This window comes from Acipenser ruthenus, chromosome 5 (genome assembly GCF_902713425.1).
Source record: "Acipenser ruthenus chromosome 5, fAciRut3.2 maternal haplotype, whole genome shotgun sequence".
NCBI classification, from domain to species: Eukaryota; Metazoa; Chordata; class Actinopteri; order Acipenseriformes; family Acipenseridae; genus Acipenser; species Acipenser ruthenus.
The window spans coordinates 86,123,622-86,150,580 of NC_081193.1; the positions used below are offsets into that span (position 1 = coordinate 86,123,622).

A 26,959-nucleotide genomic window follows, 5' to 3' on the forward strand; every position below is an offset into this window, starting at 1 on the left:
TAGCATCTTATCAGCTGCGGCGCACTGTCTATGTAAATGAACACACGATTTGCATCGCATCCAGTTTGCGCAGCTTAGAACGCATACTGTAAAGCTCGCGCCTCTGTAGAGTGTGGCACAGCACTAGACTGCAGCTCAACCAGAACCTGTCAAGGAAGACAAAAGGGAAGCAATGAAGAAGGAACGCAGGAAAGCAGGACTAAGCATGTTATTTCAGCGGCTGCTCTTTCAACACCGATTCCTGGTGTAATTGTATCGTTTGCACTTTCATTTCTACCGTAGCGAAAGGACATCACGCATGGATCTGTGGATTTGCTTTTACTTCTTTGTGGTGCTGATTTCTACTTGGAACAAGTGTGGATTAATAAAACTCAGTTGTTTTCAAGGGAGCGATGCAGTATTGGGAAGATGGAATGTTTATAAATCAATGCAAATTTGTTGGTAAGCTTAAGCGGCATAGGCAAGATGCAGAAACGGCGTCGGACAGTCAATGGGTCGCATAAGGATTCTTGTAACACAATGTAAGAAATGATTTAAAAAAACACAAACTGAAAGAAAATATAGTCAATTATTAACTGCATTAGGTTTGTATGTGCTAGCTTGCATAGGGTCCAGTGAAATGTTGAAATCTACGATAAAGACCTATTAAATTACCCAGGATGGCCAAGTGGCAATTGCCTTACTTTTGAGTCTGTGAGTTTTTTGAATAAGAGGATCTGGGATATTAAGCTTCGCAAAAAGGACTTTTAAGCTAATTTTGTTCCTTGGAGATGTGACAAGCGCTGTCAAAAATTACAGGACAATTGTGTTAACAGGAAATGATGGCAAAACATAGCAAAAGCAACATATATAAAAGGCTGGGTATTATGTAGTTCTCGATTAAAGTCCTATGTAAGAGACCCTACCAGTTCAATTAATATACTCTTCTATGACATGGGCTGGGCAATACAGCGTTTGGATCAAGAGGAAAGGTGATATCCAGACAGTGTCCACCGGTTCATGGTACTCGGCTGAAGTAATGCAGCTGCCAAACAGAGATGTTAATATCGGGAAAATATATGTATTGCAACGACCAAAAGGATGAGACAGACTTATAAAGGTGAGAATAAAAAAAAAATACATGAAAACGGGTTTAGTACAATGGGACTAGACGATTACTAAAACCGGATACTTCATCAAGCTGGTCAGAATCCCATTCTCTCAACATTTAATTAGTCTACTTGAAATACCTATATTGAAAAGTATTAGTTTTTATTTATGTATTTATTTATTTTTAAGTAGACATCAAAGTCATTGGGATAAGGGACCGGTAGACTTTGACAGGAGTATGGTGTATTTCGGAAGTGACACATGACGCCGGTTTTCTATACTGAAGGATTTCATTTGTTTGGTTGAACACTGGTAAAGTGACCCGCTACCACTGATGATTCGCTCGCAATTTAATAACTTTTATTATTTATTTATTTATTTTATGTTTTTGTCACGTCTACATGTGTGTTGAGACTCCTCTTTCGGGTTGTGGAAATATATCCTAACTAACTGAGTGTCTTCTGTGCTAGCTAATCTGTACGACTACAGTATACACACGAACACATTGCTAAGGAATAAAAAGTCAAGTTGAACAGAATCCCTTGACTTTGAAAGCTGAACGAATGCCGCTTCCTTCCATGCTGAGCTGGTCGCTGTCCATAGCCTTGGTGGTGCTGAAATTTGGATGATGCCGAGTCAGAGATTACAAGGCTGCCGCTCGCTGGTACACATCAACGAAGATAATGGTCGATTTCTACTGCTAGCCGTCTTGATCGCCCTTTACTTGGTGTGCGGGGCTGCAGTCTTCTCTGCAATCGAGAGGCCAAAGGAGTTGCAGAACCAGGGACGCTGGAACCGGACTCTGTACAACTTCAGCGACACGTTTAACATTAGTCTTGAGGACCTGAGGTCTTTTCTGCGAGATTATGAAGCAGCAATCGCGGCAGGAGTCAAGGCGGATTCTGTCAGACCGCGTTGGGATTTTCCTGGGGCGTTCTACTTTGTGGGGACAGTGGTGTCAACTATCGGTAAGTAAAAGTAATATTAATATTATTAGTATTGGTATTAGTATTGGTATTATTAGTAGTAGTTGTAATAGTATTAGTATTATTTGTACCATTAGAAATACACTCAGTGGTGCATAACTTTAAAGTTTTAATCAGTCCGAGTTTACTATTAAGTGGCAGTAAAAAGGCTTCACAATATTACTGTTCTACCAACTTTACAAAAAAAAAAGAAAAAGGAAATGCTACAGGTACAGATAGTTTACTGTATGTTCCCAACTGGGTTATTTTCATTAAACAAATATATTAAAAATAATTAAAGTAAAGTTTGTGCAATAAAAGAATACAAAAGTGAACCCAGGCCATGGAGAAAATAACGCATAAAGTGTTGCGTCCTAACATATTACAAGATGTTTGGCATATTCGTTTGAAATCATATTTTAAATGTTAGTCTATTTGTGTGATTGCTTTCATTTTGTGTGCCTGGTTATGTAATTCAGACCCATCACCAAACAAGTTCAAAATGAAACTGCAGAATGCTTTATTTGACTATATAAATTGAGCTATATAGAGTACTGTGTTCATTATATAGTGAAGATACACAGAGAGTGAACTCTTTTCAATTAAATAAGTGGGGTTATATTCTGCCATTGAATAGAGACGTTTTCTAAATCTTTATGCCACTCTACTACTGGAAATGATTGCTCATACAATGCATGTATTGAAAGATGGGACAATCGAGTGTGCAAAGTGGACTGATCACAAGTAAATGGAAACTTGTAGGGGGTAGACACACCACTGTAGTTTTGAGATGTCAACTCATTAAAATCTTTGCCAAAATCAATGTCATTCTACATTGAAGCACCTGTACCTGTACTTGTGTAGATTCTCTCCTTCACCAGAATGTAAAGACAGTAAACTGATGCCTGCAACTATAGATTTTAAGGAGGCAGTATTAGGATAAGCTACAAGTAGGGAGGGAGCTTGTCTGTCTTCAGCCATGGACCAAGTAAGCAAACTGGTAAGCCAAACATGTCTGTTAATGACAAGGCAGAGTACACAGAGGCTACACTCACTCAATAATATATTTTTGTTTTTGTGAGGGAACACTGCAGCTTTAAGACAAATTAGTTTAACCCTTTATCGTACCTTGGATACTCCAGTGGTTGTAATAGGGGTTGTTCAGTATACAGCTCTATTTTTAGTTATGACTACATCTTTTATTAAAGCGGATCTGCAGAAGGAGAACCAATCCGACTATGAATAAAACATCCTTATAGCTATACAGTAGCACTAGCTACACTTGCAGGAGAAAAGGGGTTCAGTGGGAGAAAATAACTGGAGCACTGCTGGTGAGCCATTGACAAGTGAACCAAAGCTGCAGAAATAAGTGGCTTTGTATTTAGTTTTTTGTTTCCAATACAGTCTGTAAACCATTTCCAGGAGAGTAAATGGATCATTTGTTCTGCCTTCAAATGTTAGTAACGCTTTATATTGTGTGGCATAAATTAATATTAAATAGATATGCAATTGCATATTAATTTCATGTTAAATTCATATTTAATAGATATGCAATTGATATTAAAATTACGTTCAATTATTCCTTGTTACTTTCCATTAACATTTAAGTCAGATTAACTGTATTTTCAATTAAAAACATATAAACAATGGGAAATTATTATTATTTTCAAGGGTAACAAAACGTAATATAAATGGACGTGATATGCAATTACATTTTCAATCGACATTTGGTTAACATTTAGCAAGAAATCAGCTATTGCATATTTATTAAATATTGATTTAACATTACTTTAATAAGCAATTGCATATCTATTTAATATTAATCTATGCCACACAATATAAAGTATTACCAAAATGTTCCTGCCATTTCACTGTTGATGCAATGAATGCAGATATTTTTGTCCTGGATTTCATTCACTATTTCCCTGCCTAAGCCCTCTGGGATGTAGGGATTGCAGGCAACTGGATCCAGCAATCCCGGCCCACATCACACTGCACAGCTCAGTAGCCATGCCCCCAGGCTGTGTCCCTTGGAGACTCAGAGCTGTGCACTCTGTAAGGCTTACAGCCCATACTGGAGATGCATGGATATTATTATTATTATTATTATTATTATTATTATTATTATTATTATTATTATTATTATTATTATTTATTTCTTAGCAGACGCCCTTATCCAGGGCGACTTACAATTGTTACAAGATATCACATTATTTTTGACATATAATTACCCATTTATACAGTTGGGTTTTTACTGGAGCAATCTAGGTAAAGTACCTTGCTCAAGGGTACAGCAGCAGTGTCCCCCACAAGGGATTGAACCCACGACCCTCCGGTCAGAAGTCCAGAGCCCTAACCACTACACACTGCTATTCAGATCACTGGCACCATAACGAATTGGCAACTATCTGCAGCACGAACAAATCTGTAAACAAGTGCACTTCAATCCTTACTGAGCACCCGCTGCAATTCAAAACCAAGGTTCTCTCAAGCAGAGACTGACACTTAGAATGTCTTGCTATTATATATATATATATATATATATATATATATATATATATATATATATATATATATATATATATACACACAGGTAGTGGACAAAAAAATGGAAACACCAATGTAAAGTCACTTAATAGGGCGTTGGGCCACGCTGGTATCCAGCTCTGTGGAGTTCTCTGCAGACTGTTTTTGATGAAACTGGCTGCTCGCGCCCCAGGTTGAAATTTGAAGTCAATTGAGCTGCAGTTGCTCGCCTGTTTTGCCTTGCACTTCGAATTAATGCACGGATATCATGATCCTGGAGTATGCACTTCCGCCAACTGTTGCCCTTTGCTGATGATGTCTTTCCCTCACAGTTCCATGCCAACATCACCTTAGACACCTTTGCTCGCGAAACATCAGCATGTTGAGCTGTCTTGGTCACTGAAGCTCCTGCCAAACGCTCCCCAACAATCACCCCTCTTTCAAAGTCACTGAGGTCTCCTCTTGCAGCCATGCTAGCCATAATTATAGGCAATCAGGCTTGTCCAGCATTTTTCTACATGACCCTAAACATGCTGGGATGTTGTTTGCTTAATTAACGCATGAGCCACACCTGTTTCAATATACTTGGTGTACCTCATTTACCCAGGTGTGCGCCCCACACGTATTCCATTACAACGCCTACAAAGTCTTCAAATAATATCTAGTCTGCCATCATTTTTAGACATCACACTCTATAATAAATGCATAGTATTTTAAATCTCATATGATTTCTTAATCTCATATGACACTGTTATGGGTTGGTCAGAATTGTAGCGCATCTTTTGAGTGCATTCCTTCTCATGTAAGAGACATGGCAGTGTGAGCAGGACTTGCTCAAGATGATATCTTTCATATAGAGGCTCCCGACGTAATCATCATTATTAAAATGTAAAAGCATATACTCACACGCGTTGTGTATATACAGCTGATCTAGCGTTTAACTGTCTGCTTACTGAACTCCCCAGTGGGCTGAGGGCAAAAAGAAACACAGCTTTTTTCAACCTAGCACAGTTAGCAGTGTCTTCATCAGATACCACCCAGCCAATCATGTGAGTGGAAACTCATCTCCACGCTCTCTTGATTCAGCAGCCAGGCTCAGCTCAGGCCAGGCTATGTTAAACCGCCATCGCTCCTGGCTACTCAGGATGCTTCTGAAGGACCATGTCCTGGGCGGGGGGTAATACAAAGTGTTTGAATGTATTTCTAATGCTTGTTATACTGTACATGGATCTCCTCCAATACAACTCTGTACCTCCCTGCCTTTCACTTTCTTCAGCTAAAGTGCTCCAGACGGACGTGTCTTCATTATCATTAATCACACATTGCTGGGCAGGCAGTGTGCCAGGTTTGCAAGGGTGTCTGCTAAGAAATAAATAATAATAATAATAATAATAATAATAATAATAATAATAATCTCTGCCTGTGAGGTTTAAGTGCATGGTGTATTTGAAGAACTGAAAGCCCTTGAACTAACATTGACCTTTGTATACTTCATAATTGAGGAAAAAATGAAGATTTCCAAAAGCGCCTGTAGTGGCTTTTAGAAAGGATTCAAGTGCAGCTGACATTGTGGTCCACAGTAAACATAAACAGATCACAGACACATAAAAACCATAAGAGCGCAAGCAAAGTATGCAAATATATTTGTAAAGATGAAAGTGAAATCGCAAATAGAAAAAATAGATATTCAGTCATAAGAAACCTGTCATCCAACCTTGTTTCTGGTATAAACTGCCAACATGTTTTAAATGACATATGTAGGAGAGACAGGTACAACGTTATACAAACACATACAGAATCACCTATCAAACATAAGAAATACAAAAAGTAAAGGAACCAATAGTTCAACACTTTACAAAGCACGTACATATTACATAATATGAATCGCTTACAATTTGTAGTTTTAGAAGAAATTTAATTAGATAAATGTACAATACAGAAGAATAAAGGGAAATAAATGGATAAATAGACTATAGTAGATTGTTACATCATTAAATATGTAGTAAATTACATCACAAACACATTAATAGATTTAAATAAACTGAGTGTTGTTACCATGGCATCAAAAGCCTGTAAGTGGTTCCCCTGTTTGTTTTCACAGGTACTGTGTTAACTGTATGTTAAACACACATTGGGAAGTTGGCTCTCTAATAGCCTATAATGTGTGCTCCTATCAGTATCATTCTCTTTTGTTTCTGCATCTTAAAAAAGAGCTGAATTTCTCAAGTGGTTTGAGAAATAACCTCTAGGTGTGTATCAGTAATATCCTTTTTGTAATATATATTTTGTATATCATTTCTTTGTCATTACTAACTTACAGTTGTCATGGTTACCGAGGGGACGGTGCAAACCTTCATTTCTAAAAAAAAACACCTTGCTTCATAATTCAATGTATATGAGTCTTCTCAGAAGCAGCCCCATGTGGTTGAAAAGAAAGCCTTGAAATGTTAAAATATTAAAATATTAAAATGTTGTGTACAGTGTATTTGAGTTATTGCCGACCTGAAATCTGTTGGTTAAGGCCAATCCATTCTTGGATTAGACAAATGTAGCCCTTTTCTTTTCTACATGTTCAGTTGGATGTTGGGTGTCTTTTTGTTTAAAACCATTTAAGAATTGTTCATACAGGGACCCTTTGAAAACAGACTTTCTCCTCCTGTGGTTCTAATTAACAGAGTCTACAGTCTAGGGTTGGCAGGACGTTTGAGCCCAGCTGTTTTTTTCAAATTGACCAGGCTTTGGGAGAGCTCATAAAAACCTGTTGAGAAAAGTGTAAATGCAATTACATATAACAAAAAGCAGGGCTGTGTGTGGCAGGTGAGCCAGTTCAACAAGCTAGACAGGTTCAAAAGCAACTGTGATCAAAAGGGCAGGGAGTTAGATGCCTTTTAGTGATTTTTTTTTTCCATTATCAGTATCCTCCATGTGTTCAGTTTATTTTCCATTAATTTTTTATTCAAGTGCAGCATCCTCACAGCATCTATGATTCATACATGCATCCTCACAGCATCTATGATTCATACATGCATCCTCACAGTGTCTCTGATTCATACATGCATCCTCACAGTGTCTCTGATTCATACATGCATCCTCACAGAGTCTCTGATTCATACATGCATCCTCACAGTGTCTCTGATTCATACATGCATCCTCACAGCATCTTTGATTCATACATGCATCCTCACAGCATCTATGATTCATACATGCATCCTCACAGTGTCTCTGATTCATACATGCATCCTCACAGTGTCTCTGATTCATACATGCATCCTCACAGAGTCTCTGATTCATACATGCGTCCTCACAGTGTCTCTGATTCATACATGCATCCTCACAGTGTCTCTGATTCATACATGCATCCTCACAGTGTCTCTGATTCATACATGCATCCTCACAGTGTCTCTGATTCATACATGCATCCTCACAGTGTCTCTGATTCATACATGCATCCTCACAGCATCTTTGATTCATACATGCATCCTCACAGAGTCTCTGATTCATACATGCATCCTCACAGTGTCTCTGATTCATACATGCATCCTCACAGTGTCTCTGATTCATACATGCATCCTCACAGCATCTTTGATTCATACATGCATCCTCACAGCATCTATGATTCATACATGCATCCTCACAGTGTCTCTGATTCATACATGCATCCTCACAGCATCTTTGATTCATACATGCATCCTCACAGCATCTTTGATTCATATATGCATCCTCACAGAGTCTCTGATTCATACATGCATCCTCACAGCATCTATGATTCATACATGCATCCTCACAGTGTCTCTGATTCATACATGCATCCTCACAGTGTCTCTGATTCATACATGCATCCTCACAGTGTCTCTGATTCATACATGCATCCTCACTGTGTCTCTGATTCATACATGCATCCTCACAGAGTCTCTGATTCATAGATGCATCCTCACAGAGTCTCTGATTCATACATGCATCCTCACAGAGTCTCTGATTCATACATGCATCCTCACAGCATCTATGATTCATACATGCATCCTCACAGTGTCTCTGATTCATACATGCATCCTCACAGCATCTATGATTCATACATGCATCCTCACAGTGTCTCTGATTCATACATGCATCCTCACAGTGTCTCTGATTCATACATGCATCCTCACAGTGTCTCTGATTCATACATGCATCCTCACAGCATCTATGATTCATACATGCATCCTCACAGCATCTATGATTCATACATGCATCCTCACAGCATCTATGATTCATACATGCATCCTCACAGCATCTATGATTCATACATGCATCCTCACAGCATCTATGATTCATACATGCATCCTCACAGTGTCTCTGATTCATAGATGCATCCTCACAGAGTCTCTGATTCATAGATGCATCCTCACAGAGTCTCTGATTCATACATGCATCCTCACAGTGTCTCTGAAAGGATTTCCAGCACTCTTTACAAACGTCTTCCCTCTGCTGCATTATCCTTTATCTTGTGAATCTGCTCAGCTATATATATATATTTACAGTGCTCCCTCGCTATAACACAGGTCTTAGGGCGACACTCAATATGAGCGTTATAAAGAAAGAGCATCATAAACAGGGAAGAGGGTGGGGTGGCACTGTGAGGCACATAACAACACAAAATACAAAATAAAATAACTCCTTTTCTATAATGCACATATAGTGAAGCAAAAATGTGAATTAACCATGCATAAAGCACCATGTAATCAACGCTATATTTTTTACCAAAAAAAAAGGCAACATTCCCACTCATTTTAATTAGCAGTTTTTAAACTATACATAGCCTGGCTAAACGGCGGTCGGGAGTTCAGTTCGAAGCGACAGACAAACAAACCAAGTGCGAGAGAGAGGGGAAGAGGGAATGGGCTCGCCCCAGGTTCGGCTGCCAGAGCTATTTATTTAGTTATAAAATGAATGCTGAATAAGATGTCTGCACAGTTCAGTTCTTCAGTTCAGATACTGTATCAAAAGAGAGAGACAGAAACGGAAGTTGAACTGAGAAGTTGTTTACTGTTTGAACAACACTGGTACTGTATTTCTGTAGAAATATTGCATGAATCATTAGTATAGGGAATTGGGGGACATATATATATATGATCAATCAAGAAAAACCCTTGGACTGGTTTTAAGCAGAGCTACACAGAAGAAGTCAGGTTTCTCCCGAGTCAGTGATGTTCCTCTTGCTGTTGTAACAGAGTCCTGTGGCAGGTGTGACTGATAAAAGACAAAGTATTGTTTCATTCACTATCTGCTTCAGGCCCTGGGTTCACAAACGGGGTCATGTTGCTCAGGAATTAATAAGTCACAGGGTTTCTCTGCATACAAGGGGGTAAAATCAGTACTGAAGGAGTCATAGTGAGTCTGTCTAATTAGCTTATTAGCAACCCTTATTAAAAGCCCAGCGGAACATGTTGCTTCCCTGAAATGGAATCTAGGAGAAGCCAGATTAAAAAAAAATTAACAAAACAACGGTTTGACTGGCTGTTGCATCTTTCTCACAGCTCACAATGGAGACAATGTTCTATACAGTACTTATCCAAACCTGGGAAAAACACATATAAATGGTTTGTTTTTATTTTAGAAAACAGCATCACTATTCTCGCCCATCAGCACAGTAAATTATTATTATTTATTTTTTAGCAGACACCCTTATCCAGGGCAACTTACAGTTGTTACAAGATATCACATTATTTTAACATACAATTACATTATTTATTTATTTTTACATACACTTACCCATTTATACAGTTGGGTTTTTACTGGAGCAATCTAGGTAAAGTACCTTGCTCAAGGGTACAGCAGCAGTGTCCCCCATCTGGGATTGAACCCACGACCCTCCGGTCAAGAATCCAGAGCCCTAACCACTACTCCACACTGCTTTGTAAATACAAAGTTATTTAACTCCAATGTCGTTGTACTGTGACAATTGACATGACATGAAGCTTTGAGGTACCGCAGGATCATACAGACTTTCATTGTCTAAATTATCTGACTTGACTCCATTCATTTTACCAGGATATTTATCTTATGGCTGCTGGTTGCTACAGTATATGAAGCCATTCAGCTAGGGTAGCCACTGTCACAGCATCCTGCTGGCGAGCACCTAGCAGTATTGCCCCTTTAAAGTGTAGATTGAGTCTTTTTTTCTCAGGCATACATATCTACTGAAGAATGAGCAGCCTTACACATGCATTAAGATGCACTATGCTGCAGTGCTGCTATTGTATGTTATCCTTCACATAACATTGGCCAATTACCATCGACCCTGACTTCTTTTCCTTGTTTGCTGATGATCGGGTTAATGGCAGCTGTATATATTTATTTGCTTCTTGTTGAATAATGACAGCACCTGAGTAAATATAACGCTGTTTTTGTACCCCTGCCAACTTTCTTTTTAATTAAAAGATTGTATATGAATGCTCCTGCGATACAGTAAGGCAAAAGGAGTGGGCAGACCGATAATATCAGACAATCCAATTTTTGAAGAATGAGAATGGTCATTTAGTTAGTTACTCTTGTAGTTTACCAAAAAACAGACCCCCTTCATGGAATTACAGCCCTATAGCTGCATTAATAGGTCATTATACTCATAGGGCAATGCTTGTGACTGATTTAGCATTAAATAACTGGCTCTGCCTTGCAGTGTGCCTGTAATGCACTGAATATATATTGAACTGGGGGATGTTTGCTTTGCTTACAAAATTAAAACACACAAGGGAAAAAAGGGTTCATTACACAAAGGCATTAAGAGGTAGCTTTTGTAATCATTCAACCATACCCAGTTTTTAAATTCAAACCATGTTTAATGCATTAGCATTTTTATTTAAAGAAGCTTACCAGAGTAGTGTATGCAGTGTTTGTTTTCTTCTTTGAAAAATCTGCTGTTAATACACTGTGCACAACAACAAGAAGAGTGCATATTGGCAGTGCTCTAGTTAGACCCCTCCTAGAATATTGGGTCCAGTTTAGGTTACCTCACTACAAAAAAGATGACGTAGGTGTAGAAAGACTGGCAAGAATGTAGTATTTTACATTGGTCTGTCTTTCTGCACCAGGTAAAGAGCCTCTCTTTCTGCCTAATAGACAGGGTTAGGGTTAGGGTTAGGGTTAGGGTTAGGGTTAGGGTTAGGGTTGAATGACACAAGCTATGAGGAAAGGGTAAAATAATAAAATCTCTTCATCCAAAAAAATGAAGGGAAAGAGGGGACTTGATTGAAATTTATAAAACTCTAAATGGCATAGATCAACTTAACCCAGTTCTAAGCACTAACAGTATTAACTTGTGATTCCAGATGGACTGTAGGCTGTGTGACTCATAATCATATAGAATTGAAACACCAGGTCATTCTATTGCATTTCTCTGTCTGCAGCTCAGTCTTTCAGTCTTCCTGCAGCTGTGCAAATAGCAGCAGGTGTTTCTGTAAAATCAATATGCCACAAATTGCATTTGGAGGAAACAAAAAGGACAGTGACTCTTCCAGTTCACAATGATAACCTCCTACAGTTGCAGATAGACGTGAAATGACCTTTAAGAAATGAGAACAAACTAGCATGTTCTAAAGAACAAGAGTGCACAGAAGCAAAAACTATGTGTGGCTATAGTAAATAGTCAACCAGAAATCAAGCTTTATAAAGTTTCTTTTTTGAGAACAAAATACTAGGAAAGCTTATTAAACTGAGATGAAAGAGGTAGTGTTCCGTTTCTTCATCCATATGTAAATAACAAATAACTGAGAGTAAATGTGTCTTCTCAGTAACCAATAACATGACTAAAATACAGGTAAAGGTCAAGCATATCATTTTATAGGTTATTTGTAGGTAAACCATTTCTATGACACCATCCTTTGATGTTTTATTTGAATGTTTTCCAATTCAACTGAAACTGTGGATTGGTCAAAGACAACACAGAAAACTGTAGTAAATTATTAACACTAAGCCCACAGCAGTACATTGTTAATAATAACATGGCATTTCTGAATAACTATCAGTGGAATTAGAAATGTTTTATGTTTGTTTTTTTGTTTTTTTAAAACATAAGACTTTTCCATAAAAGAAGCCTTGACAATCTCACTATATTCTCACTGAAACTAAGTAGAGTTCCATTAGCCTAATTATTTCTACACTTGCAGTGTTGCATGAATTGTAGGTTGTAATATTGGAGGCTATTGTATTTCTATTGAAAGTATATTTGAGAGAAGAAAAAAAACATTGATTCAATATAAAGGAAGGAAAGAAGTTTTAATACTATATATATATATATATATATCTCACGTCATTTCATTTTATTATTGTCTCTAATGTTGATGAATCTTTTTTTTTTAAAACCACAGTGGTGCAGATGCTACAATGCCACATATCCACTGGTAGATCATACATCTTCCTGGTTGGGTTTAGCATCCCAGCTCTAAATCTACACACTCTAAATGTGCACACTGTAAATGTACGCACTCTAAATTTATACACTTTAAATGTGCACACTGTAAATGTACGCACGGTAAATGTACACACTGTAAATGTGGGCACTGTAAATGTACGCACTGTAAATGTGCACACTGTAAATGTGCACACTGTAAATGTATGCACTCTAAATGTGCACACTGCAAATATACGCACTGTAAATGTGCACACTGCAAATATATGCACTGTAAATGTGCACACTCTAAATGTGCACACTGCAAATGTACGCACTCTAAATGTGCACACTGTAAATGTTCACACTGTAAATGTACGCACTCTAAATGTGCACACTGTAAATGTTCACACTGTAAATGTGCACACTCTAAATGTTCACACTGTAAATGTGCACACTCTAAATGGGAGCAGGTCTTATTAGAGGTGCACAGCCCCTACCTCAGTCTGTACTTTGCAAACTGAATTGAACGACAATGCATGTTCCTTTCTTTAAAAGCTAACGATCAATTGAAACAAATTAATAGGGTATTTTTTTTATTTTTATTTTATGTCCCTTTATTTTTATTCGGTTTTCTGGCTAGTAACAGGTTATCTAGTTCACATTAAATAATTAAGAGCTTTTTATCTCAAACTCCTAATTTCAAATGTTGTGTGTCACAGGGATGATAAAGAGACTACACAAGTAGTTGATTTGATTATACTTTATGAGATTCTTTCTGGATTATTTGACAAGTGGAGTTTCTGTGATATCCACTTTGATTGAAATTCCAGATCCAGTTACACTGCGATAAAACTGTACGATGCAGTTTGTATAAACAAACATCATAATGAGTCCATTGACAGCATAGGAACTACAGCCTGTCACAAGCTGAATGAAGCTCTAGGACCTAGGACATTAATTGCGCCCTTCTCTTCGCTTAAATATATTCTTAACTGATATCCATGATATATAGTATGTGTTTAGTGTTAACCAATGCATCAAAATCCATTATTATCTTTATTATCCTTTTTATTTAAAAGGATACTTTCATTAATTCAATATAAAGATTTTTGCACATCCAAATCAATCAATCAATTTTATTTGTATATAGTGTCTGTTAATATGTCGCCACAAAGCACTTTACAAGATGTGGCAGGGCGGATCCTTGCCTGAAAGAAATGTGTTGGGGGTTGGCAGGAATAGGGTTAATTTCTGTCCTTACCAGAAACACAGCCACAGGTATAATTAGTTTATTTAATTAATTAGTATCATCTGCCTGCAATTAGGAAGCAAGTATTTAAACAGGACAATTTGTTCTAGGCACTCTGTGAGAAGGCAGAGGCTATCATTGTGGAGAGACCTGTGTGATTCCTAAGAAAAAGATAGCGTGTAAACCTTTTTGTATGTACTTGTAAAGTTTTTTTTAAATCGGTAAACAGCTTAGCTGTCTGATTTTAGTTAGATTCGGGGAAAAAACAGTTTTGTTTAGTACTCCATGTGGGAGGTTTTTGTTTTGTGTTTGTTTTATTTTTGTAATTAATAAAAGTGCATGAAAGTGCATTAAAAGTATTTTTTTTGTGTCTGGGTCTGTTTCTAAGGGGATAAAAACAATGCATTTTACAAAAAGAACAAGCAGTAAAAAAGAACAGAATTATTATTATTATTATTATAGCTGATTCGAGTCCAGGCTATTCCACAGCCGACCGTGGATAGGAGTTCCCAGGGTGCTGCTCACAATTGGATGAGCGCCGCCCGGGGGGGAGGGTTTAGGTCGGCCAGGGTGTCCTCAGCTCACAGCGCACCAGTGACCCCTGTAATCTGGCCAGACACCTGCGGGCTTGCCTGTAAGCTGCCCGGAGCTGAGCTGTCCTCCGACGCTGTAGCTCCGAGGTGGCTGCATGGTGAGTCTGCAGTGTGAAAAGAAGTGGTCAGCTGACGGCACATGCTTCGGAGGACAGCGTGCGTTCATCTTTGCCGCTCCAGAGTCAGCGCAGGAATGGTAGTGGTGAGGCAAGCTTAAATTGGGAGAAAATAATAAAAGATAATTGGCGACTACAAAATTAAAAAATAAATAAATAAATAAAAGGAATAAGAAACCCACAGGCCAGAAAACATCACATTAACAAAGTGTTTAAAGTCTCGATGAAGCTTACATGGCGTATTAAAGGATAAGACTTTTTTTTAGTTTCCCTCTCAGTAAACTTGTGTGAGAAATTAGCCGATGCACTGTGAAAAATGAAAAGGAATGATTAACTGCATTAAAAGACTTATGTCTGCCCAAGAGCAATGCAGCTGAGAATTTATTGGCTAGAAAGAAAAGTGCCAAAGCAGAGAAGGGCAAGAAAATGCTTGAGGAGACCCAGATTGACTGTCAGGCAGTGGGGGTAGTGTGTGCTCACTGCCAGGCCTCATTTGCAAAACGCAACACTGCCACAGGTTGTTGTGACCTTATCAGCAGCAGGGTTTTTTAAACAAATGTGACCTGAAAAAAAACTAAGAAAGTAGGATGGGAAGGAATGCACATGCCCACTCCTGGTTATTAAAATGATCTTATTGATAAGTGTTATTAAAATGATCATTCCCAGCATTCTGGGCACATTGGATCCATTCCCACTATTTTGACTGGCCCTGCCAATACCTGACATGGGTTGACATTCATGAGCATATTTTATTTGCAGATTCACAAGCATCGCCACTGCCGAGATGAAACGTGCTTTGAAAGACGTAGCTATAGACGCTAGTATTAATATCAGGGTAAGGTTAGCTCACAGGGGACCAGAAAATGAAAGGAGTACTTCCCAGAATTTAAAAATAGTTCTGAGAAAGATATTTTTATATTTATGCCCAAGTAGGTCGAGATAGCTTGCATACTGTAACTATTCAAAGAGCAGCCTTGGTGAGAGCAGGATGAAAAAAGAAACAGAAGAATTCAGGTTTCAGTCTTAGAACTGGCCATACTGTACATGAAACCTAAAAAAGGTGTTTATTACAAGCTGTAGCTCTGCCAAATTGGGTCACTGAGTACAGAATCCAACCAGGCACTGTGGAAACAAGAGCATCACTGCTCTTCATTATGTATCCCAAAGAGTTGTGATTTTTATTTTTTTATTTTAGTCTAAATCGATTTTTACTTCATGCATTTAATTTCCGAAAATGGTACCTTGGGTGCTCCTAGATATAAATGTATTCTCCCTTTCTCCTGTTTATTGATTTATTTAATTCTGAATGAATTACTGATTGATATGTACTATAAGCCTTAACTGTCTTTGCTAGAAAGGGCTATAGCATAGCTCTCATATAGCTCTTTATCAAGGGATATTATCAAGGTCATTACCAAATCTTCACCAATCGATATTAGCTTATTGATAGAAATAGACTATAATCTTAAACTTACCAACAAAAATGACACAAAGTTGCAGAAATCACTATTGTCACATGTAGGAGAGTCCAGATCAACCTAGGAGGGGAAATGGTGGGATAATTAAATGAGCTGGTCAGGATATGAGCCAGGTACAGATACAAAGTAAAAACCTGTTCAATGGCTGTAACAAGTATACTGTAAAGTCTGCTTTAAGTGTATTCAGCTGTGCTCTACAGTGTTCATCCTGAGATAATAAATGTAGTTACTTGCAGTATATGTTTGTGATGAGTTTGCCTCAAGCTAGCCAGGAAAATCCTCCTGATGTAAAACACTGGGCTCTGTCATGAGACAAGGGAATTTGATTTACTATTAACACCAGTCGCTATCCGTGCAAATAAGATTGACAACCCTGTCTGAGGCTTACTTCTTCTTGTTGCAGCCTAGTTAAAGCTGCTGAGTGCAGGGTTTTGGTTTGAGCCTGTGTTCATTCAAGCCATGACTGAATATATGCTTCCACTGTCCACATTAACCACGTGTGTGCAGATTACACAGAGGCTAGCACCTATAAACGGGTCAGTATGTCTGTCTGTCTACCTGGCTTTCTATAGGCCTGTATTTATAAAGCATGTACTCCTAACTCCTGCTTTGTGAAAGAAGAAAAACACCTGTTCATTTTGCAAACCTCCACCGACAAGCTTAGCAATATAATTCCAGGTCTCTTAAGCAAACATAGTTTGTCACTTTGTAGCATTAACATGGAAGTTAATTAAAGACTGGAGAAAGCTCTGTTAGAATAGGAAGCTGTTTATTATCCTTATTGTCATTCTTCGGTCGATTTATTAAAGAAAAAACAGGCACAAGGATACAATTCTGAATTCTGAATTAATGTCGCTCTTCACGTGTATAATGGATGTTATCACAGCAGTAAATGCAATCTTCTCGGACTGAGCCTTATAGCACTTTCTGATAAAGTGCCAGTTGTGTTTTATGAGATTAGTTGAAATGAAGCATTGCCGGGAGAATGAGTGGGTTATAAATACACTGCGTGGAGTAATAATATAAACGAGCATGATGCATCATTAATTACATAACTCATGCTGGAGCTTCTTGGATTGTTAATACCTTGGCTGCCAAGTAGTTTTTTCTTTTTAAGCATTATGCTAAATACATGCACAGAACACTGAGTCCTGAACCACAACAGAAGATGAGTTTTACAGGATTTTCAAAACCCAAAACCCTTACAGAAAATAGATACAGTACACCAGTGCTGGTCATTATTGGAATCATCCATCAAATCAGGTTACAATTTGGTGTTTCTGATGTATTTGCTGGTGTTACAATCTAATTACAGTGCTTTACTTTATATATTGGGAAAAACAAAACAAGAGATTGAACAAAAATAACGAGGACAGAATTCTAATAATTTTCAATGGAATAGCAGCTGTTCGGTTGAAATTCATATGGATTTGCAGCCATTATTTGAAATTGTTCTACAATTCCATACAGTGGTTCATTAAGGACACAGGGAAAATAAGTAAATAAATAGAAATATGTTATGTCAAGATCACAAGATCATTAATGGGTTGAAATGTTGAAATCCTGAGATAATTTATCTTGTGATCTCGGTGTAACGGTTTGAAATGTCAAGATCCTAAGATCATTTATCTTGTGATCACCACATAACACATTTTACATTTTTTTTTTAAATTCCCTGTCAAAGAGTCAAAGAGACTCTTTACACATCTGTCAGTGAGCATTTGAAATAAATAAAAAAAACTCCACCAGCAGAATAAGGTTAGAGGTTGTGAGTCTGCATCTCCAGCTGAAAACAAGTTTTATTCCAACTGGTTCCTAAAGAATCCAATGTTGCCACTGATGCCTAAATGCAATTTTCCGATACAGCGGCGCACAGTGCTTTTCAAAATGTTTGCTATATATCCTGACTGCATTCAATTGTGAGTAGTGCCAGGCATGCTTTTTGGCAAATTAAAGGTAAGTGTAATTCCCAGCGATTAATCAATTGTAGGAAATCGGAATGGATTCCTTTTTATTGTAGACACTAGTCACAAAGCTACAGGGTTCTTTCATTCTCTTTCAGTTGACAGGCTGAACATTCATTAGTAATGAAATCAAATCTTCCATCAGAACAGTAAAGACATGAATACATAAATGAATTTGTGTCAAAGTAAAGCTCCTAGTAAAACTTACTGCAATAGACGATAGACGATTGCTTTCTTTAAAAAAGCATGGCTGCTTATCCATCAGTTATAGTATTTCACAGAGTTGTGCACAGAATTCTGAGTTGAAAGCACAGCCCTCTACCTTTATAAATAAAACAAAAGGCTTGACGGTTGAATCACTTTGTACTGTATTAACCTACGATGATTAATTTTGCTAGAAATGTGCTCAAATGTTTATGCAGCGATCATCATAAAATGCACTGTAAAGTAAAAACTAGTTTGCAACATTTCTCATGCCCCAGTTGTTTCTAAGCTCTTTGTACGTTTTTCTCAGTATATGTAGATCTGAGCTAGACTTCAGCTTTAGTAGCGCAGTTTCTGATTGTTGTTGTATTTTGCTGAGACATCCCTGCATTATAGAAAATAAGTATTATGTGTGATTGAAGGCAAGTCTATAATCGCCTTCCTGCAATAGGACCATGGGACACACTTTACCGTGCTTTTCCCCATGGTTATACTACACATTCACCATAATGTATCCTGGCTTGACATGTTTATTAATATGCTTTACCATACCTCGCTGATCTTTACCAGGATGCAGCACTTTATTTATAGCGCTGAGTTTGATATATTTGCAAATTGGCTATGAAAAAGTTGTAACAGCACCTGCAGATGTAACAACAACTCAGCCCTGTATCCTCTTACAGTCAATGCACCTCCAGATGGGGAATGGAACATTGAGGATTAGAATGATCTCTTTAATTCCATGTGGTCAGTCTGTTGAAGGTTTCAGATGGTACTCATTAATTTCCCTTTAATCAAACCAAAGTGCCCATATAAAGTATTGTGCATATGTATTGGGAAAAATGTTCTAACAGATGGTTAAAATCTTTTTTTTTTTTTTTTTTTGTCAGGCAATAAATGAGGATTTATCAATTTTAGCTCTGCTCTGGTAGTTCTTAAAATGCTGGCAAATGTAGCGGAACAAAAACAGAATAAGCAAGAACAGAAAATGGTTGAGGAAGTCATTGTCAACAGCGAGGTTAAGGGTGTGCGTTTCTCCTGTTATAGAAAAAAAAACTTTAAGGACTCTTCATCTGCTACAATTGTAAAGAAGCATGTAGACTGAAGTCAGTAACTGTCACATCACCCTGGTGGATCACATACTTATATGCACAGGCACTAACCCACACTAACTTGTGATCTACAGTATCATCAAAACAGCAGCATTACAATAGCAGGACTATAACTACATTCCCTTCTGACACTGTGGTTATACCAGGGATTATTTTTAAACGCTAGCTGAATTGCATTTAAACGGGACTGGAACCCATGATTACGAGCCTGATTGCTTCAGGACTGCAGGTTTCTGGATTTTAATAATGCATGTGAATTGCTTATGTCAGCTTTTTCAACACCCTCTCTGCATGCTTGAGAGGAGAGTAAGACAGCGATGACTCATTAGGTAATGCAAGTCAATGCATCAGATGTTCACAGAGCCAGAATCTACCAAAGGCAGAACCTGGATCTAGTTTATCTACCTGCCTGCCGCTGAATGAAAGGTTCTGTAGGGGTGCTGATAGAGGTGAAAGTTCAGCATCACCCCTTCATAATAGGCAGTATTTTTAGCACTGTATTTTTGCAGCTTTACCGTGCTTTTCCCCATGGTTATACTATACATTCACCATAATGTATTCTGGCTTGCCATGTTTATTAATATGCTTTACCATACCTGGCTAATCTTTACAGTGCTTACCTATGCTTTACCGTGCTTTGTTACACTCTGCTATGCTGTTACTATAGTAAACTTTTAAAAGAGACACCAGATTGTACACAGTAACCTGTCCCTCCTGCAACGCTCTTCCCACAGTGGATATAAGAAAAACAATGTGGTATGTAGTATTCCTTACTGTACACAAGGGCAGAGTGTTGCAGGCAACACTTTAAAGGGTACAGTCTGATGTCCGAGCTCAATTGATATAAAGTAACATTAGGAAGGACTTGGATAAGATATGTCCCAAGAATACAAATCCACTCCGTAAAAACCAGGCACAAATATACTGGGAAAGAAATCTTGGTTTACGGATGCCTCATATTGGGCTACACTTTGTAATTCACAATACCACAAGTAGAATTCTGTGTAATATACATTAGTATACCAGTATTATCGAGGCTAAAGGTAGAATATCACAGCTGTCTAATTTTGAATATTTAAATATGGTATACTGCTCCTTACGTATGTTGTACACAGTGGATTTATCTGACATGTACTGCGTATACCAAATATAAGGGAAAATGGCAGATTAGTAAAGGTGTACATAGAAATGTTTTGAAAGGCATTCAGTAGTACATCCGTGTCACATTTCTGATATTTATTGAAGTATTCTTAATTTCCTTTCCCTTCAATTTCTTTAAAAAGAAACTCAAACGCATCTCCAAGTTTTGTGGGAATTCTCAATTTTACACCTGGGTGACAGTCTGCGGTCCAGTATTTGCCTGTTTAATCTTCCGTCAAAATCGAAGAGTCAGTTCAATTAGCCCCATGCAATTCTCTCGAGCCAGTCACAGGGCCTGTGTGACTCATCAGTAGGCTTGAGGCATGGTAGAACTGTGCCTCGCTACTGAACCTGCCCTTTAGGATTCACACTTATGCGACCAGACTTGCTAAGCTTTTGCAGCAGGCAAATGTTTAATCTATAATCATTAAACAATCAATAATGCTAAACTGCATAATACTGCAAAGTATGCATAATAGAAACATTTTACATTTCAAACTGCATTGAAGAAGTGCAGCGTTTGTTACAGAGTTTATTAAGTTTATTTGAGTATTTTAAAGCGTAGTCAAAGATTTAAAAAAAGTATTCCGTTACTCCCAGTTGTTTCTTCCTAGTCTTAAGATCAAAAGCCATTTCCTTTTAGAATAAATTGCATTCATTTTAGAATAAATTGAATCAATTAACCTATTATTTTTTAAGAAGTAAAACCTCTTACGCAAACTGGACTCTTTTATGCAGTGGTTAAGATATTCACTTTGGAAGTGCCTGGTTGCCGGTTTCCTGTCACACTTTAAATGCATCTTTGAACAATAAAACATGATGATTTTTTTTTTTTGCCAGACAAAAACTTGGCAGGGTAGAGAGATACACCAAATCAGGCACATTTGGGATCAAGTTGGAGGCCTTCAAGTAACACATAAAATAGACTGTGGATTTCAACAAACAAAATTGTCTGATGGATTGTAGTTGAGATACAGAGAGAGTAACAGAGAGAAAGCATTCTTTTCCCACATGGCAGTTCCTGTCAGTTAATGGCATGGGAAGAACCGATAACATTATTTGTATCACAACTTTTTGAACCAATAACATTATTCATAATCACAACTTTTTGAACCGATAACATTATTCATAATCACAACTTTTTGAACCGATAACATTATTTGTATCATAGCTTTTTGTTGTATCATTGTAAGTGCTCTGAGCCTGGGCATGATACACAAGCTTTATATGTAATTTTTATAAAAAGATAATTTCGGATCTGCTTAAAATAAATACCCAGACTGGAATGGCCCTTGGAGAATGGAGTTGTGCACCAATGAATTAAAACCCAGGCCTTTGTGCGTTACAGAAAACCATGTGCATTTGTAGGATTTAGTATAATGGGGGTAATGTTAATCCTGCCCCTAGAGCTAGATTCTCAAGGCAATTTAATCTGAAATGTCATTAGAATTTTTCTCAGACAGTAATAACGCAGATCAAATTAGAAAAATTCAGCAACCCAGGCATTACATGTAGAGGCTTGTGAATAGTCTGCAGTTGTTGCTTACTCATTTTAGAATAGTAATTGCTGTTTTTTCCTTTCAGACATAAATGACGCTAATGACTATTTGGAGTAATAGCTTTGAGGATCTTTCCCTTATTGTTCATTGTTTTGAGTCCCACTGTACTTACAAACTGGGTATGTGCAGATGTAAGGGGACACATTGGCTACAGATGTAAACAGAGATAGATTATCAGGGAAAGCACAGCAGAACACTTTACTGAATTCATTTCAAATGTGTTTCATTAGAAGAGCTGAGGTGGAACCTGGTCCCTTTCCAGCAGCTATGACAGCTTCTCAGCCAATCAGAGACAAGCTTGTGCCCTGCAAGGTTTATAATGAAGACACAGCCACTCACAACAGTTCTAGACATCTCACAAAGATAAGGAGGACGCAGTCACTCCATCAAAATGTCGTTTCAGAGTTACTGTGTAATGGTCTGAATCATGAGGAGAAGGAAAACTTTTTTATTTATTTATTTTTTTAATGTGCTTAACCAAACCTCTCTGTGCTTTACAATACCATGCTTTCACTATGCATTATTAAACTTTGCTGTGCTTTTACTATGGGAGGCTTTTATAAAGGGAATGAGCATCCGATGCAAAGGGTGTAAGAGAATAAGAATGCAGAACTGTAAAATGTATCAGCTTGCTGTGCTACTGTGGCCTGCACTGGACCAGCATCCGGTGACCTCAAGCAGACACATGCAAGCCATGCTCTTGTCCTTTATGGGCTAGTAGCCCTGCTGTAAAGGGATGGTTGGTTGGCTTGTAGGTGGGGTTGGAGGGATGCCCTCTGACCATCAATTCTCTTCTTAATTGTCGTGGAGTTGGTGCAATAATTGAACATAAAGTGATGATCACCACAGAAGATAGTTTACTGTTAGCTTGCTGTTTGAAATTCTGTGAAGGGCTGAAAGGTTGACTCCTGGGGTGGTTGAAATGTTGCCTTGTTTGCTCTGATCCAACATCACCCAGAGCCTTACAGGCAAAGAAAGGAATGAATACATTGTTAATGACTGGTTAAAGGGCATAAATGCATTGAGGCACCAAATTAGATTGGGGGGTTCTGCCTGTGGGATAATACTCTGTCCTGGAATCTGATTGGCTGAGACGGTGCATGTGGTTTATAATAGACATGTAATAACTAACGATAGCCATTCAATACAGTGTATTTGAAGGTTGGGCCAAAAACTAACGACAAAAAGGTAAAAGTGACTTCTGAACCAGTCTATAAACCTGCCCTTGACGGTGCTTTCAATTAAGGCTGGGGAGGCTTGGTCACTTTCTCTCTCTCGCTCTCTGGAGTGCCACTTTTCCAGATGAATCTGGTTTGTGTTGGCTTTATTTATTACAGAAGTTGTTAAAGTTGCTTATCTGAATATAGAACAGACATATTTTTGTCTTCTACATCCTTATCGTTTTTTGAAACAATGGGAAACTTTGTGCAGTTTCTTCCTTATAAAAGTTTACCATAGTAAACATATAGAAAAGTGTAACAAAGCATAGGGAATGCATGGTAAAGCATAGGTAAGTACTGTAAAGCCCAGAAGGAGCCTTGATGCTCAGTTAGCGGAAGAAAGTACATTTGACACACCTTGTAAACATGGGTAACTAATATATGTGTTTCTTTACTCCTAATCCAGGTTTTGGAATGACCACCCCAGCGACAGTTGCAGGCAAAGTGTTCCTGATCTTCTATGGGCTGCTGGGATGCGCTGGGACTATCCTGTTCTTTAACCTCTTCCTGGAGCGTATCATAACCCTCCTGGCCGTCATCATGAAGGCGTGCCATGAGAGGCAGCTGCGGAGAAACGGCATCCTGCCACCAACCATCCGAAGGGAATCTCATGGTGACAGCCTGGCGGGCTGGAAGCCCTCGGTCTACTACGTCATGATGATCCTGGGGATTTCTGCCATCATTCTGTCATGCTGTGCATCAGCCATGTACACCCTGGTGGAAGGGTGGAACTACATGGACTCCTTGTACTACTGCTTTGTTACCTTCAGCACCATCGGGTTTGGGGATCTGGTAAGCAGCCAGAACGCGGCCTATGAGAATCAGGGATTGTATCGCTTCGGGAATTTTATATTCATCCTTCTGGGGGTCTGCTGCATCTACTCCCTTTTCAACGTCATTTCCATCGTCATCAAGCAAGTGCTGAACTGGATGATCAAGAAGCTGGATTGCCGGTGCTGCGGAAATTACCACAAGAACAGCACTTTCCTGAGTCGGAGGAACGCCATCACCCCCGGCTCCCGCCTCCGCAGAAACCACTTTTCCGTGGAAACGGACGGCCCGTACGACAGCGACACCGAGGGCAGGAGGCTGTCGGGGGAGATGATCTCCATGAAGGACCTGACCGCGTCCAACAAGGTGTCGCTTGCCATCATGCAGAAGCAGCTTTCGGAGACGGCCAACGGCTTCCCGCGGACTGTCTGCAGCAGCTCCAGACACAATGGATTTTCCGGTGGGGTGGGCGCCTTGGCCATTATGAATAACCGGTTGGCCGAAACCAGTGACAGCAGGTAGAAACTTAACTAATCCCCCAGATGAAGAAAGACTTGTGCAATATTTATTATATGCTGTAGATCTTCATGAGATGGTGAAATAGGTGAACCCGTTTTCATTACAGCATACTGCAGAACTTTACAAAGAAAAGCATGCATTGGTACAAAATAAGAGTTGAGGAAAATTGAATAGTTATGTTATCTCTCCAATCTCGTCACTCCCCTTAATGTGAAACCCCCAACTGACAACCCAAAGTTTCTTAAAACCCTACAAAGAAAAGCACAGTTATAGATTCTTATACAGTAGCTCTGTGCAATTGCGCAGAACTATCATTGTTGCTGGTGTTTTATAAGGGAACACGAGACAACATCCTGTTTCATTAACCGTTAACTCACTGCTATTAATGACTGTTTCATGTTGCTGCATTTCATACAGCCACCAGCTCTCAGTGTACTAAGAATCTGGACACACACATACATTCCTCATGCATTACCCATATCATTAGCACATTTTGGCCAAGCTGTATGGAAAGTAGGATTAACATGTGGTCAAGGCTGTATACAATGTGGGAGGGGGCGTTTCTGAGGAATATTTTCCAGCTGATCTCTCTTTTAGTTTACCTGCAGACTATACTGATAACCTGTTTTGGTCTTTAATCTCACGTGTTCCTGCTGAAAACACACACTGCTGGTTTTGCAAACCCCAATTGCCACTAATCTTGCACTACCTGTTTTAAGGTAACATTAGGATGTCAAAGCTTAGTGTTATTAGGGGTCTGTGAAACCACCCGACAGACAAATATTCATGTATTTATTGTTTTATGGCTCTATCATGTACAGTATGTGGTATCCCAATATTAAGTAGAATTAATACACAGTAACGTCATTGCAATTGGTGTACACACGTAGTTTTGTATCTATTACAGAGAGACATTTCATTTTTTTTTACACAATTGTAGGGGGGTCTATTGAATTGATCAGATCTTTTGTTGTTTAATTTTTTAAAATATGACACTCATTTATATTTCATAGAAAGCAAAAGACCTGAAAGAGATTCACCTCCACTCCTGAAGGCTTGATTTTCATAACCTGTAAGGAAACTAAATGATATTATTTCTGCATTAAGGAGAGCGCACAACAAGCATTTAAGCAATTTCCTTTATTAATTCCAACAATCAAACATCACACTTTTTCAGCGTAATAATTATTATTAGACACAATTATGAGGCCCCTAGTTATTAGCAGAAATTAAGCAATAATTAGTGCATCGCACACAGTGCTAGTGCGTGTTCATGGAGGATCTTGTATGTATCTCAAAGGCACTCTCGAAAGCGTGTGTGTTGTGTGCAGCTGAACCAAGGTGAAGCCCTACACCCCACTCTTGTTCACTGCTGCAGAATTCCTTCCACAGCTGCTTACCTTGCAGCTACGCTGAGCACGGTGCACTTACAAAACTAGTTTAACCCTTCATTATCCTTACAACCCCTTTGACACAAAGAGATTTCTAAAGTGTGAGGATAATTAGACCCAGCATTGTTTAATTTAATTTACCCACACGTTGGTATCTAGTTATATAATATAAATACATTACTTTTCAAATATTTTAACACTTACAGTTAACGATTAACAAATAACTCAATTAAAATCTAGAATTGCTTAGTAACGGCAGCCGAGGACCTAATATAGGTGTCCAGAAATGTCTGCAGGTAACAAATAAGAAACAGAATGGCAAGTACATATTACATTCCCTTAATTGCACAGCACAGAGTACTGGTACTGGCTGGCGTTTTGCTTGAAGACGATTCAATAAACAGTGTATTTTTACATGTTTGAAAGTGGTTTTCTAGACAGATTGTTTTCTATGTATGGGGCAGATAATAGCACCCCTACCTTTTTATAACTAATTACAGCCACGTCCTTTTAGTCGTAAAAGTCATTTTCTAGGACAGATTTCAATCATTTCCATGCATGTGATGTCACCCTGTCTTGCTTAAGGGTTTTTAGACGGTACTGTTGAGGCACAAAAGAAGAACAAATTTGTAAACACTTATTTTGAGCTACATTAATTACATGGAAGACTTTTTGGACCAGATCAATTGATTCGATCA

General features: G+C 38.4%; 1 protein-coding gene across 1 annotated transcript; it reads left to right on the forward strand.

The window, feature by feature from the left end:
- The first annotated feature begins 165 nt into the window (after positions 1 to 165).
- LOC117402323 (potassium channel subfamily K member 12-like) lies at positions 166 to 26,959 on the forward strand. The gene is made up of 2 exons (XM_034003354.3): positions 166 to 2,057; positions 23,987 to 26,959. Exons 1-2 carry the CDS (start codon positions 1,715 to 1,717, stop codon positions 24,871 to 24,873), a joined length of 1,230 nt encoding a protein of 409 aa, XP_033859245.3. The 5' UTR covers positions 166 to 1,714; the 3' UTR covers positions 24,874 to 26,959.